The 13,658-nt window shown below is 46.5% G+C and overlaps 1 protein-coding gene across 2 annotated transcripts in view; it reads right to left on the reverse strand.

Moving 5' to 3' along the window:
• Positions 1-13,658, reverse strand: part of ROCK1 (Rho associated coiled-coil containing protein kinase 1) — a 272,534-nt gene that overhangs the window by 38,899 nt on the left and 219,977 nt on the right. For both annotated transcript variants that reach the window (XR_008305444.1, XM_053242579.1), the window contains exon 27: positions 5,202-5,367. Coding sequence is in view for 1 of the 2 variants with exons in the window: in XM_053242579.1 (XP_053098554.1) it covers positions 5,202-5,367 (166 nt within the window). In the remaining variant the exon portion in view is untranslated. The remainder of the gene's footprint in view (positions 1-5,201; positions 5,368-13,658) is intronic.

Here is a 13,658-nt window from a genome sequence, read left to right on the forward strand (position 1 = left end):
TAAGCCTCCTTTAAGTCTATTGACGCGAGGAGGTCCCCGTGTTGCAGAGCTTCTAGAATGGAGCGAAGTGACTCCATGCGGAATTTTTGAGGTTTTACATACGCATTGAGGTGTTTTAGGTTGAGAACAGCTCTGCGGGAGCCGTCTTTTTTGGGTACCGTGAATAGAATAGAGTAAACTCCTCTCCCCTCCTGGCCTTTTGGGACGAGTTCTATCGCTCCGATGTCCAGAAGGTGCTGAATGGCGAGGGACATTTCTGTATGTTTGGTAGAACAGTTGGAGCATGGAGTAGGTAGAAACCTTGGGCGGGGAGAGGAGCTCAGTTCTATTCTGTATCCTGATGTTATTAGGTCTAGAACCCAAGCATCTGCGATGTTCTGGCGCCATGAGGGGAGGAAAGTGGATAGACGACGTCCTAGGCAGGGGGAATCTGAGTCAGAATTGAGACTTCCCCTGTTGTTTTCCTTGCGTGTTGGAGGAACGGAAGCTGGTGTTTCTGCCTGTGAAGAGCTGGCAGGGCCAGGAAGATCTCGAGCCTCGAAAGTCGCGGTCCCTGCCCCGAAGGAGGGACGGAAAGAACGAAAGGGCTGGTAATTCCTTCTGAAGGGAATCTTGTCGGGCTTCCGTGGCGCCGAAGACATGGCTTTCTTTTTGTCTTTGGATTCAACTAGGATGTTCTCCAGTGCTGTATCTCCGAACAATTTTTCACCTTTGTATGGTATGGCGGAGAGGTTATTCTTTGAGGCAGAGTCCGCCTGCCAAGCTTTTAGCCATAGGTGCCGTCTGCCAACTACAGACGCTGCTGATGCCCTGGAAGAGTAGCGGATGTCCAGGGACATGTCGGCTATGAGGGCTTGAGAGCGTTGAAGCTTTAATAGTTGTTGTCTGAGGCGGACTGACTCGGGCGGACTGTCATCGATGAGGTCGTTGATCCATAGGAGGCTGGCTCTGGCCGCCATGGACGCCACTTGGAGGAACGGGTAGCCAAGGAGGAGTTGTCATGGACGCGCCGAAAAGCCAGCTCCGCCTTTTTGTCAGAAGCATCTTTTAGGAAACCTTCGCAATCTCTCGGGACTAGGGAGCCGCTGCTCAATTGGGAAATAGGAGCGTCGGTGGTTGGAGTCTTCAGTAACAAGGAGGGTTCTTGTTGGAAGGTGTAGAACCTAGCTGCTGACGATGCTGCCTTCTTAGGAACACTTGGCGTGGACCACTCTGCCTTGATGACATCTGTAAAATAAGCTGGCATGGGAAGAAGTAATTCACGGGGTTGTGGTTTTGGAAAAACCAGGTCGCCCTTATTGCTTTGGTTGGAATCCGAAGGGGATTTAGATGACAGACCAATGGCTTTTAGGACCTTGGTCATGAGAGGGTTAAAGTCTTCCGGGGTGAATAAGCGCTGAGAAACCTGTGACAGCTCAAGGTCCTCTTCACCTGACCAATCCCCCTCCTCTCGGTCCTGCTCCTGATCCCGCTCAGGGTCCCGTCCTCCCCCTTCGTGACCACCTGGGTTTTCATCTGCGTCTTCCTCCAAGGGAGGAGATGGTGCAGGAAGCCCCCTATCCCTCACACGGCGGATGACTGAGGCAGAAGGGTCACCGGAATCCTCCCCAGATATTTCAGAGGAGTGAACAGAAATGGTCTTGGAGGATTTATTAGATTTTTTAGACTTTTTGGAATGTTTTTTCTTGGATTTGGCTTTTCTAGGGGGAGGGGGAGGGGAGGTAGAGGTGGAAGATTGCTCAGAGGAGGAGGTGGAAACATGTCTGCGCTTCTTGGAATGTTTGCACTTCCTAGGAGTTTTAAGGTGGCCAATAGATTCATTAATAGCATTTTTAAACCATATCTGCCGTTCCGGGGGAACCTGAGTAGGAATGGCAACATTCTCCGGGAGTGGAGGTCCCTCCCCCCTTTCCAATTGCGTGGCTCTCACCAGACTCGATGCAGTGGTGGTAGAGGCGGTGTTGCTCACGTTTCCCGCCCTTTCTTGATCGGCGCCATCTTGGGAATCGAGTGGGTCCGCTGCGGAGGCCGCCATTCTGTGTTGAGCCGCTAGGGCGCGAATCTCCGCTTGTGAGGGGGGTGGGTTCGGGAGCGGCCGAACCGTCCCCGCTCTGAGGTGCTCGTTTAACTCTTGAAACAGAGATGTTGCTAGAGCGGTGCGGCGTTCCGAAGCCGAGCTGCGCGTTAAGCGTCTCGGTCTGTCTTCGCACTCTGCGCCTTCCGTGCTGCCTGAGGACTCGCCTCCCGAGGGGCCGATCGACCGCAGGACCTCTCCGGCTGCCTGCTCGGACAGAACCAAGTTCGCCGAGACCGGGGCAGGGAGGATAAGGGCGCTGGGTTCTTTTAGAGGCGGTAGTGCGATTGGAGGCGGGTCGCCCGGTCTCCTGGAGTGCCTTGGAAAACGCTCGGACGGGCGTCCAGCAGGCACAAGCACGTTCAAAATCCTTCCCTGAAACCTAGAGCCCCTAGCGCTGTGCTCCATGCAAGACTAGCCGGGGAGGGAAGGAGGGGGGGTGAGGAGAGGAACGTGGAGGGGAGAGGGGGAGGATAGAAACTACACAGGAATGCAGCGACAAACAATAACTCTTAAAACAAAACAAAACACAGAAACACTAGGGAGAGGCAACAAACAGCACAAGAATTGGAAAAGGAGAAGAAAAGAATACAAGCCTGGGAAGAAAAGCGACGAGAGGAGCAGCCTGCCAGGAGCGAACGCAGGACTAGAAGAACTGGGGCGGGGTTATCCCCGTCGGGGCTATATAGGACTCTTTTTTCAACTAATTTGCATAGTCCTGCCCAGGAGCACGTGACGAGGATAACCCATCATGCGATGCCTTGATAGCAGCAACCTAGAACCACCACTTTTAAAGAGATACCTCTGCTCAGTTAACAGGGCACATATGGTCCTCTCCTAGGCAAAGAAGGCACAAATCATGTCGGCCAGATGAGGGCAAAGTGCTGCAGCACAAGGAACACCTCTTAAAAGGTATTTCTCGAGTCCATCAGACTGGAGACAAACAAATCCAAACATAGGGCAAAACTGAAGTCAGAAATAGTCTGAAAGTCCAAAAAGCCAAATAAAGAAGTATACAACCGTTTGTGTTTTCAAGGAACCGAGGATGAAAGAGCGAATCCCCGAGGAAGTGTACACTATGGAGAACAGAAAGGAACTGAGGGAAACTGTGCTCTGGCACCAAAGATACCGAGCGCACTACATGCGTAGCTACAGTGCACTTCAAGGAGCTGACAAATACTTCCACAGTGGCTACTCCACAGGCACAGGGCCTACTGTTGGGAATTGTACCTAGCCACCACAATATCAGCTCTTGTGCACACATCCCCCAAGATGCAGTGCTCAGTTATTAAGAGCAGGTCCTGGTGTGATACCCTGGCTTGTTCACAAAATGATTAGAATGAAGTAGGATTTGCCAGGCTCAGATGCAACATTCTAAACCATAATTTTCTCCTCATGCATGCAAAAGGGAGAGGGGGAATCATATGAGTCTGAGGCTCATGCCAGTAATGCTAACTCAAAGTTTAATCATGGTTTACTGTTACATCGGAATGTCCCTCAAATTGTTGTCAAAACCTATTCTAACTTTTGATCTTATCTAAGGTCTAGTATCTATACAGTGGTTTATTATTGTGGGTTCTCTTATGAATAGACATATGTCATCTATGAGGTTTCAAACTGCCAGATTCCAAGCAGGGGAACATATAACAACCATCCAATATTATGGCTCTGAAGTTACATAGTTCCAAGAAAAGAGAAAGAAATATACAGTCTGACAAGTGGTGGTTGGTGATGTATAGGTGAACAAGAGAAAGGCTGCATTTTTTAAGTGAAAAACTGTGTACGTTTTCCCATCACGTATGTTTTAATATGAAGTTATAATTAACAGTTTTTACCATCTACTCTGGCCTCCATGGTCTAATTTCTTGTACAAGCAGGCTTTTTTTTTTGTCTCGTGCACTAACTATGGCTTGCAATCATTATTATTAATCCTTTTGTAATCATTCCCATTGTTCAAATAAAATTCGTATATGTACTTAAAATATTTATACCCCGATTTCTGAAACAGTTCCAGAGGGGGTTAATCAGGTGTGGTTTATATCCATATGCAGGGTATATACACAAAAAATACAGTAATTAAAACCACTGGCTGTCCTTTAGGGCATGTGGCAAACCTTGGAGGAAGCCCATGCTACAACATCAATATCTTATCTAAGGTCTTTCTAAGATATTGAGGGACATGTAAAGTAGCTTTAATCTGTTAGATTGTAATTTGCCACTCACTGTTTTAAGGAAAGGCTTTAATATATACATTTCTATTCCCTATTATATGGACACACCAAAACCAGCCTCAAAAAACCCATCATGCTTGTTTAAACTTAAACAACTTTATTTAATAAATCAATCAGTTAAAAGGCACATCCCACTAAAAGGAATCCTGTTTTGTAAATGTAACACAATATGAATTGAAAGCCATCAAGGATTAGAGAATGAGTTTGACTAATCAATTGTTTTACAGTAGCTGTAAACAGGAAGATAGAGACAAAATATAATTTTACCACTGTACTTGCACAAGGGGAATGATCTTTCCCTCCCCAATTCATCTGTCTTTCCCCTGTGTCTACCTAAGGGTCAAGGTACCCTCTAGAACAGGACAACATGTGGCACAGGGGCTGCAGCAGATAGGGGAGTCAGGAAAAGGGGGAAATTGCCACTCTTTCTTGTGCAAGTGAACACTACTTTTGCTTATTCTATAAGCAATTAGAATACAGCCCATAATAACTTAAAAGGCCTGCAGTGAAAATCGCACAACAAACTGTATCCGGAAGTCAGTGAGGTTCCCAGGACAAAAAAACCCTCTGATCTACAGTAGAACTACAATAATAAAACAGCAATGAACAGTTCAGAGGTTGGACTTTTCCATTCTTTCTAGAAAAAGGCAATAAACAAGCTGTATACTAAAAGGAAATATTGAAATGATGAACTCAAGCTATTTTCTGTACAAAGAAATATGCAGCAATTCTACATCCCACATTATGTGCTATCCATTCAATAACTTAAAAGAAATATAAAAGACAAAGAATAAAGAAAAACAGTTTCTTTTTAAAAGTGTCATCCCATCTAACACTAAAGTAAAGCCTAATAATCAAGACAGAGAGACAGTGTTCCAAACAGGTATGCTTCTTACCCATAATATTTCCATCAGTTTCATCTGCCTGAAGGCTGGCAACACTAGTAGATTCCATGCCTTGCTGTAGGTCTGAAATTTTGCCACGCAGTTGTTCTATATCACTGTCCTTACTATCCAACTGCATCTGAAGTTCATTCCTATATGTAGACTCTTCCACAAGTTGCTGATAGTAGAAAAAACATAAAAAGAGCAAGGCAACTTCTTAATATCTCAAGTAAAGTAAAGTGTGCCATCGAGTCGGTGTCAGCTCCTGGCGATCACAGAGCCCTGTAGTTGTCTTTGGTAGAATATAGGAGGGGTTTACTATTGCCATCTCCCACGCAGTATGAGATGATACCTTTCAGCATCTTCCTATATCACTGCTGCCTGATATAGGTGTTTCCCATAGTCGGGGAAACATACCAGCAGGGTTCGAACTGGCAACCTCTGACTTGCTAGTCAAGTCATTTCCTCTGCGCCATTAGGTGGCTAATATCTCAGGTACTCTCAAGTACTAAAATTAAAATTAGAACTGTGTGAAACAAAATAACTACTTGCAAACTCTTTATGAAAAATGTGAAGGAAAGTAGATATCATCATTAAACTGAAAATCATTTAAATGCCAATTCCTTTTCATCACCCAAAGAAAGAAAAGGAGATTTTTGTCTGAGCCACAAATTGCAGCACGCAACCAAAAACTGAAAGCAGAGACTCTTGTGAAGAAATAACAGGCATCTAGAATAGAATCTTGCACAAATGCTTAAACTGACAATTTTTTAAAACCACCTAGAAGAAACTTAGTGATGCTGAGGCTAGAAAGCTAATTTACCCAAAGTAATTCTTCCCTGGCAAATACAGAAGTTGCTGTGAGAACTGGTAGCTGCAATTTAGCTTTCACTGTTCTAAGAGCAGCCTCGTCCATTATATTATTGAACTTACTGGGTTAAGTACAAGAATGCTTTTTCACCAGAGCTGGCCTGTCAAGTAAACCAAGCTCCTGCTTAAGGGGCAAAACAGGCAGAAGCAGCGACAGCCTGGGTCATGTGGGAGCCAGGGTCAGCAACCCTCTGCCCCATCCCCGTGGCCCCACCCCCACTTTTGCTTACTGGCAGTGAGGAGGGCGGGCAGGTGCTGGAGAACAACCACCGACTTGCAAGCAACAAGTGGAGGTGGTGCGGAGAGCAACAGCAGCAAAGGTGGCTGAGTGTTCCCCATTAGGGATGTGCAAACTGGTTCGACTTCGAACCAGTTCGATTAAAAGGTTCAAACTCAAAGCAAACCGGGCATTACATTGGCAATGCTGGTCAGAGTTCGAACCAATCGAGCTTGGTTCAGTTCGAAGCTCGATTTTAGGTGCTATTCTCCATTTTGTGTCACTCGTGTTGCTTCATTTCATTTGCCGAGTTCATGCTTCCTTGATTAGTCAGATGAGTCTGGCTCTCTGGTAGGCTGTGCAGTAGGGATGTGCATGGAACCGGTTTGGAGACCCTTTATAGGCCTCCGAACTGGTTCAACCGATGGTTGAAGGGTGGGGGGGTGCACTTACCCCTCCCGCCGCATTCCCCCACCAGCACTCTGTTTTGTTAAAGCCCCTCAGGGCAGTAACGTACCTCCCTGTCGCCCTGTCACAGCATCTCCTGGAAATAACAGACGCGCTCATCGCACACCCGCAATGCGTGTGAGCTTGTGCCCGGTGCATGCAGGTGTGTCTGTTAGTTCTGGGCAACGGGGCAGTGTTTTTTAAGAGAACGTCTTCCTCGTTATGAACCCCACTGCCAATTGAGATCATCAGGAGAGGTCCGTCTTCATTTGCCACCAGCTCCTCTGGTGGCTAATCAGGGATGGGCCTTCTCCGTTGCTGCCCCGAGGCTTTGGAATACGCTCCCTAGTGAAATAAGAGTCTCCCTATCTCTGACATCTTTTTAAAAGTCTCTAGAGATGCATTTCTTCACCCAGACTTTTAACTAATATTGTTTTGATTGTTTTAATGTTTTTAGAATATTGTTTTAAAATTTTAAATTGTCTTGTAAATTTCTTGCTTTTAAATTTTTTGTTTTTGTTTTTAATTAATGTTTTACTTTTAATCTTGTTGTAAACCGCCCAGAGACGTAAGTTTTGGGTGGTGTAAAAATATGATAAATAAATAAAATAATAAATAAATAAAACGGAGCGCCAGCAGAGGTAAGTGCACCCCACCCGCCACCGTCAAATCCCCTCCGCCTGGTTCTGTTCACATTCCTAGTCTGTACTGTAGTATTGCCATTCCTTGAGAACTGTCACTCTATTGGCCAGGGGGGAGGGCAAAGGTGGGGGCTTCAAAAGGAGAAAGTTTCAAGTTCTATTTAAAGGCAAGGCAAGCCTCTGGCCTTGCAAAACCACTCCTGCTGCAGTCCTTGGCTTGCTGAATGCTGGCTGCTGCTTCTGCTAATGAGAGTCTGCCTACAGACTTGTGCTGTGTTCCCTCCAATCCCCTTCTGCCTGTTTTCTGCTCCCGCCCCACACTCTCTCTTCTTTAAACCATTTCCTCCCTGGTGTGACTGTGTGAGTGGTGTGTGTGTGTGTGCGCGCTTCCGCTGCTGGGTTTCTCCCCCAGCGTGAGCAAGTGACTGTCTCTCTCTCCCCTCTCCAGGCCCTTTGGCCTGAGAGGCCTCTTTGGCCCATTTCCCTAACCCCAACTCTCCTCCACCTTTTTTGCTTCTGCACTGACTGAATGCTGCTTTTAATTCTAGGCTGTGTTGAAGAGTCCTCAGCTCAGCAGCCACCAGTTGCTTTATTTTATTTTGGCTTGGGGGTGGGGCTCGTTTGCTCTGGAGCAGGTGTTTCTCTTTTTAAACCATTTCCTTGCTGTGCTTAGCATACCGCCTTCTCCAGACTAGAATACTCCAGCAGCACCTCCCCTCTCTCCTCGTTTCCTCCTTTCCCCCCGCCACCTATACCCCACAGCTCATTTTTCCCACCAGCTTTTTATTTTAGTTTATTCAATGGTTATTTTAATTTGTTTGGGTGGGTAGCTGGAAGGCTGCCCATCTGCTCCCCACCCCCACCCCAACTGTGCTAGCCCGCTTCTGGACTACCACTGGTCAGGAAAGCTTTTTTCCCCTTGACCAGTGTGTGGGGCAGATCTTTTGGATGATTGGGGGCGGGGTAAGTGGTTTCTTTTTGGTGTCCTCTTTGTCCCCTTTAGTTTTCCTCAAATAGGGCTTCCTTTCTTGGTTGGGTTTGGGGAGGTATATTTTCTGGGGGTTTTTTCCTTTACAGGTTGTGTCTCATTTTCACAGCCCCCCCTCACTTAGTTGCCCCCCATTATATTGTTATTGTATTGCATTTTATTATACTGTTGTGGATGGGTAGGATTTTTTTAACTAGGTATTTTGGGATAGGGTTTTTTTTAGATCCCCTCATTTTAAAAAGTTTTTTCCTAATTTTTTAAAAGCCCCTGGGGTTTGGGAATGTCTGAGCACTGTGTGGCGAGCAGAGATCGCAGCAGGGTGGAAGGCAGAGGCAGGAGAGATCTCCACACTGGAGCATGTCAGGGAGGCCAGGGTTGGGGGCCGAGAAGCCCACTATAGCCAAACTCTTTGCCCCAGGCGAGGTGGCGGCACAAAGGCTCTCCTACCCAGAGGAACCTGCTAGCACTGAGCCAGCGGGTCCATCAGATGCACCACCAGTGCTGCTAGCGTGCTGGCGTACAGAGCCTGGTGGTGGTGGGGGCCCTCTTGCAAGGGAAGCTGCTTGCGTGGCAGAGGTGGAGGGCAAGGGCTTGACAGCTGACAGTGCAGCAGATTTTCCTTCACTCTTGCAGCCCCTCCAACACTTCTCTTGCCACTCTGTGAGGGGTCCCTGATGATGTCCAGTTCATGCTGGGGTATAGTTATGGGTCCTTCCAGTTTGGCTCCAAGGAGGAAGGGACTGCTACAATGTGTAAATAATGCAGCTGTATAGATGGATTTGTATATATACTTGTATATATATATGTATTTGTGAAATGTGTTTATTTGGGGCCTAGTTTCTTTTCCCTCTCCAGTTTAGTTCTGGCATGCATGCATCAAAAATGCATGCACTGGCAATGATGAGTAAGCGGTCTGCTGCCACACCACGTCATGTGTCATTGAGAGAACTTATACAGCAACCAGGAATCCAAATACAAATTGGATTCTTGGTTCCTGTAGAAGTTCTCTCAATGAATATCTATGAAAAAATTGCTTTACTTACATATAAATGGAAGAATCCACTCTGGTATACTGTTAAAGACACCAAAAACTAAAAAAATTCCTGGGATGGGGGGGAGCAAAAAACCCCACCGGCTCAGGACTTGTGGGGGCACTTGTGGTACAACCTGCCGTGCCCCCAAACCCACTTTGGGGTGCCCAGGCAACCTCCAAGGGTGGGGAATAGGGCTGCCTCAAATCCCCAGTATTTCCTATGGGAGAAATGAAAAAAATGGGGAAATTTTTTAGAATTCATTAAAAATTGCAGAAATGTCCTATTGCTTTGGGGCTTTGGTGGTAGTTGGCACCAGTATTCTCTCTAAGGTATGCACATGCTCACAAGTTTTTTGATATCCGCTCAGTAAATTTTAGATCTCACTCAGGTTGAATCAGGAAGGCCCCACTATGAATGCATGCGTGTGCAGCACACTACCTTGATACTACTGCCCAGAACAAAACTCATTCCACACAGATGAAAAAATTAGAGAGAACACTGGTTGGCACCCATGGGTGCCTACCACCCACCCTGGTTTTGTGCCCCTAGATGCTCTGCATAGGGAATAATGGGTCAGTCTGAGTGCCCATTATACCTATGCAGAATCTTTCAAAACTGGTTCGATTTTGAACCAAACCAGGGGTGTTCAAACGAAACCAGAACCAAACAGGCCAAGCCGGTTTTGTGCACAACCCTATTCCCCATCACATGCCCCGCTCCTCGCTTCTGCCGCCAAGCAGGGCACGCCACCCTCCTGCCCATCACCTCTGCAGTGTTCAACCAAAGCGGAGGCTGTGGCCAGGAGGGCAACAGGATGGTGAGGGTTGCCAGTGTAGGCTTCACTTGGGACATTCCTGAGCCTTAGGCTGGCCCTGTTTATCACAGTCTGAATTAATAACCACTGTCTGCTTGAACTTGTGTCACTAGAGTCTGGACTGCTGCAAAAAGGACAGTTCAACCACTGTCAGGAATCATTTAAAAATGCAAAATATCCTTAGAGTGAATATAGTCTATTCATGAGCTTCATTTAGGTTTTCAGCTTTTTAGGTGACTTCCCTCTTAGATTTCACAACCTTTCAAAAGGGCTACGAAAGACATACAGGGAAGAGCTAGGGAAAGCTGCAGCTACACCCACCAGAAGGGAAGCAGAAAGAGCTGTTCACCGTGGGGAATCAACAGCTACTGGTTTTGTTGAGAAAACAGTCAGTCTGTTGGAACTTCAAATACTTGGGGATATTATAGCCACTGAGAACTCCTTTTTTCAGCTTTTTCATTGATCACAGATTCAGTCTCAAAAACATCAAATCGGGAGCTTTGTTTCTGATGAGAGCAGATCCTGCAAACGTTCTGTCCCTTGTGGGGGCGGGGGTGATGGAGATAGTGGTAGAAATATTAGGATTAACTCCAGTCACATTCCCATAGAAAGGGGGGAAGACAGAAAGAAACTGCCCAAACTTTGCTTCTCTACCTTGTTTGCTGGTATTAGTCTGTCTGCAAATACTTTCAATATTAGCAAAAGGGGAGTGAAAAGGAGAATGTTTCCCATGTCTTCTCTTTTTATGCTTATAGTGGGGACAAGGGACACCCGAGGAGGATTCGGAGCTGGATGAACTGTATTTACTCCCTTCTTATCCACTAGCAATGAGAAGCATATCCTACATCCACAAAAGCTTAAGTAGCACCCAGGTTGAGTCAGATGCCAGCACCCAGCAAGACAGACGTCACCATGGGGTTTTTCACACAGGGCTTTAAAGCCCTTTAGTTCACATTTCTTCCGGAATGGAGGGCGTGCATTCACATATCAGGCAAATTTACCCCAAAGTCCCTGCAAACTATCAGGGAGCACTTAAAACATACACAGGAATGGGGGTAGGGCATTCTGGAGGCCTCTGAAAGGACTCCCTATTTGATCCATATCAAGACTACAGAGTGAAGAGCCTTGCTAGTAGAGACATTCTGAACTTGTCCACCAACCACTTGTCGGTTGGACTACAGCAATGCACTCTACCTAGGGTTGTCTTTGAAGATGACCCGGATGCTTCAGATGGCCCAAAATGCTGCAACCCGGCTACTGGGCAGCAGAAAATATGATCATGTTTCACCTTTCGCTTCATTGGCTGCCAGTTCGCTTCTAGGTCCAATCTAAAGTGCTGGTTATCACCTATAAAACCCTTCAGGGTTTGGCACTTGTGGACCTTCAGGACCGCCTCTCTAGTCCAACTTTGACCTGCCCTCTGAAGTCATCTCAGGTTGGCCTTCCAAGAGTTCAGGGCTCAGGGGAAGTATGTGGGGCCCAGGCTCATGGGAGGGCCTTCTCTGTTGCAGCCCCCTCCTTATGAAACACACTGCCTCCTGAGATTCATAACGCCCCCTCCTTTCTGTCCTTTAAGAAGCTCCTGAAAACCTATTTTGCCAAGCGTTTAGTTTTTAACGTGTCGGGGGGGGGGGGGCCTCTTTTTCTTTTTTTCTTTCCTTTTTTCTTCTCCCCCCTTCTTCTCATCTTCATTGTTGTTGTTTTAATGTATGTAAACTGCCTTGAGTCTAAGGAAGTCAGGCGGTCAATAAAGATACACTCCCAAGAATTACCTAAATATCCTGCTGCAACCAAAGAAAACATAAATGGTGACATGTCAATGGGAGAGAACACTGCCACACACTTTCTCACTTGTCCCATCCACTAGTGTATAAAGGATCATCAGTCAGAGTAGAGTATGATGCCACCATAGTGCAGAAGGGTGAAGTCCACAAAGTATTTCTTTCCTGAAGAAGATAAGTCAATGTCCTGAATAGGTGTTTGAGACAATGAATAGTTGCTTGTGGGCTACTCAACTAAAATTAAATCCAGGCAAGAAAGAAGCTGTCCTGATGAGAATTGTGGACTTGGCAATGGTGCATCAACCTGCACTCTTCCTGAAGGATCAGGTTCGCAACATAGGAGTACTCTTTAAAAACAGGTTGTTAACAGGTGATCTTTTGGTGCTCCCTGCTTCTTCACAATATTGGGTGATTAGCAAGCTCATTGTGAAGGTGGGGGGTGGGATGGGTGCGAGGATATTACTCGAGCACATTTTTAAAACCCATCCAACCAAAGTTGGCTTCTCTCGTTGAGTGGATATCTACAGTATAATGTTTCGTGAAAAGCAAGTTTGATGCTCATATTTCAGCCATGCAAACGTCCATCATTTTTATAAAGGACATATGTGCCGCTGATGCTGAAATTGCTCTGGTAGGATGGGCCTTAACTGTAGATGGAGGCTTAACCTTTTGTAGTCTAACACACATGAAAATGAGCTCTACTAGTCAGCGTCTTCGTCCTTTATAGCAGTGTTTCTCAAACTTTTTGGAGTCAAGGACCGCTAAATTCTTCGTGCAGAGTTTCAAGGACCGCTACATTCTTCATGCGCAGTTTCCCGGACCAGCAGTTAGTAAAGGGGTTTCAAGTCTGTCTGTCTATCTATCTATCAGACTTCTATACTGCCCAAAACTTGCATCTCTGGGCAGTTTAGAATGAAAATAATATAAGCATTGAAATAATTAAATTTGGAATCTTTTGCAAACATGGAATATTAGGGGTTCTTAACCTTGGGTCCCTCAGTTAAACTCCCATAACCCCCAACAACAATGGCATTTGGCCATTATGGCTGGGGATTATGGGAGTAGAAGTCCACCAACGTCTGGGTACCCAAGGTTGAGAACCCCTGAATTTAAAAGCCTGGGTGAACAAATTTGTCTCCAGTATGTCTGGAGTGGAGGTGCTTGTGATTACTCAATGGAGAGGGGATGTTGGGCCATTAGAAAAATTCAAAAGCTACATGGGGCCAATGAAAACAACATACAAGCAAGCCCCACTTATGCAAGAGGGAAACAGCGTTCCCTCTCAAGACGCCTCAACCACAACAGGCAGCTGGGTTTCAATCAACCAACCTTTGGCTGCAAACAATGAGCATGCAAGAACCAGTAGCCCTTGTAGTGGCACCCACTGCCATACTTTTTCCTCCATGCCCCCGCACCGCATACAGTTTGAAGCTGTAAAGATAGGGAATAAGATAGCTGTAGGAAGATCTCAGCAGCACGTGGAGGCAAGGCACAAGAAGGGTCCCATGCCTCCGTGATACTCTTCCTCTTCCATGCCATGTGCAAAATTGAGGAAGTGAGTGCCTTGATTTCAGTTGTGGGGGGGGGGTTGACTCCCAGTCAGGGACCGGCACTCAACCCTTCGGGGACCGGCAGCGGTCCAGGGACCGGTGGTTGAGAAACACTGCTTTATAGGGC

This window comes from Hemicordylus capensis, chromosome 4 (assembly GCF_027244095.1).
Source record: "Hemicordylus capensis ecotype Gifberg chromosome 4, rHemCap1.1.pri, whole genome shotgun sequence".
Taxonomy (NCBI): domain Eukaryota; kingdom Metazoa; phylum Chordata; class Lepidosauria; order Squamata; family Cordylidae; genus Hemicordylus; species Hemicordylus capensis.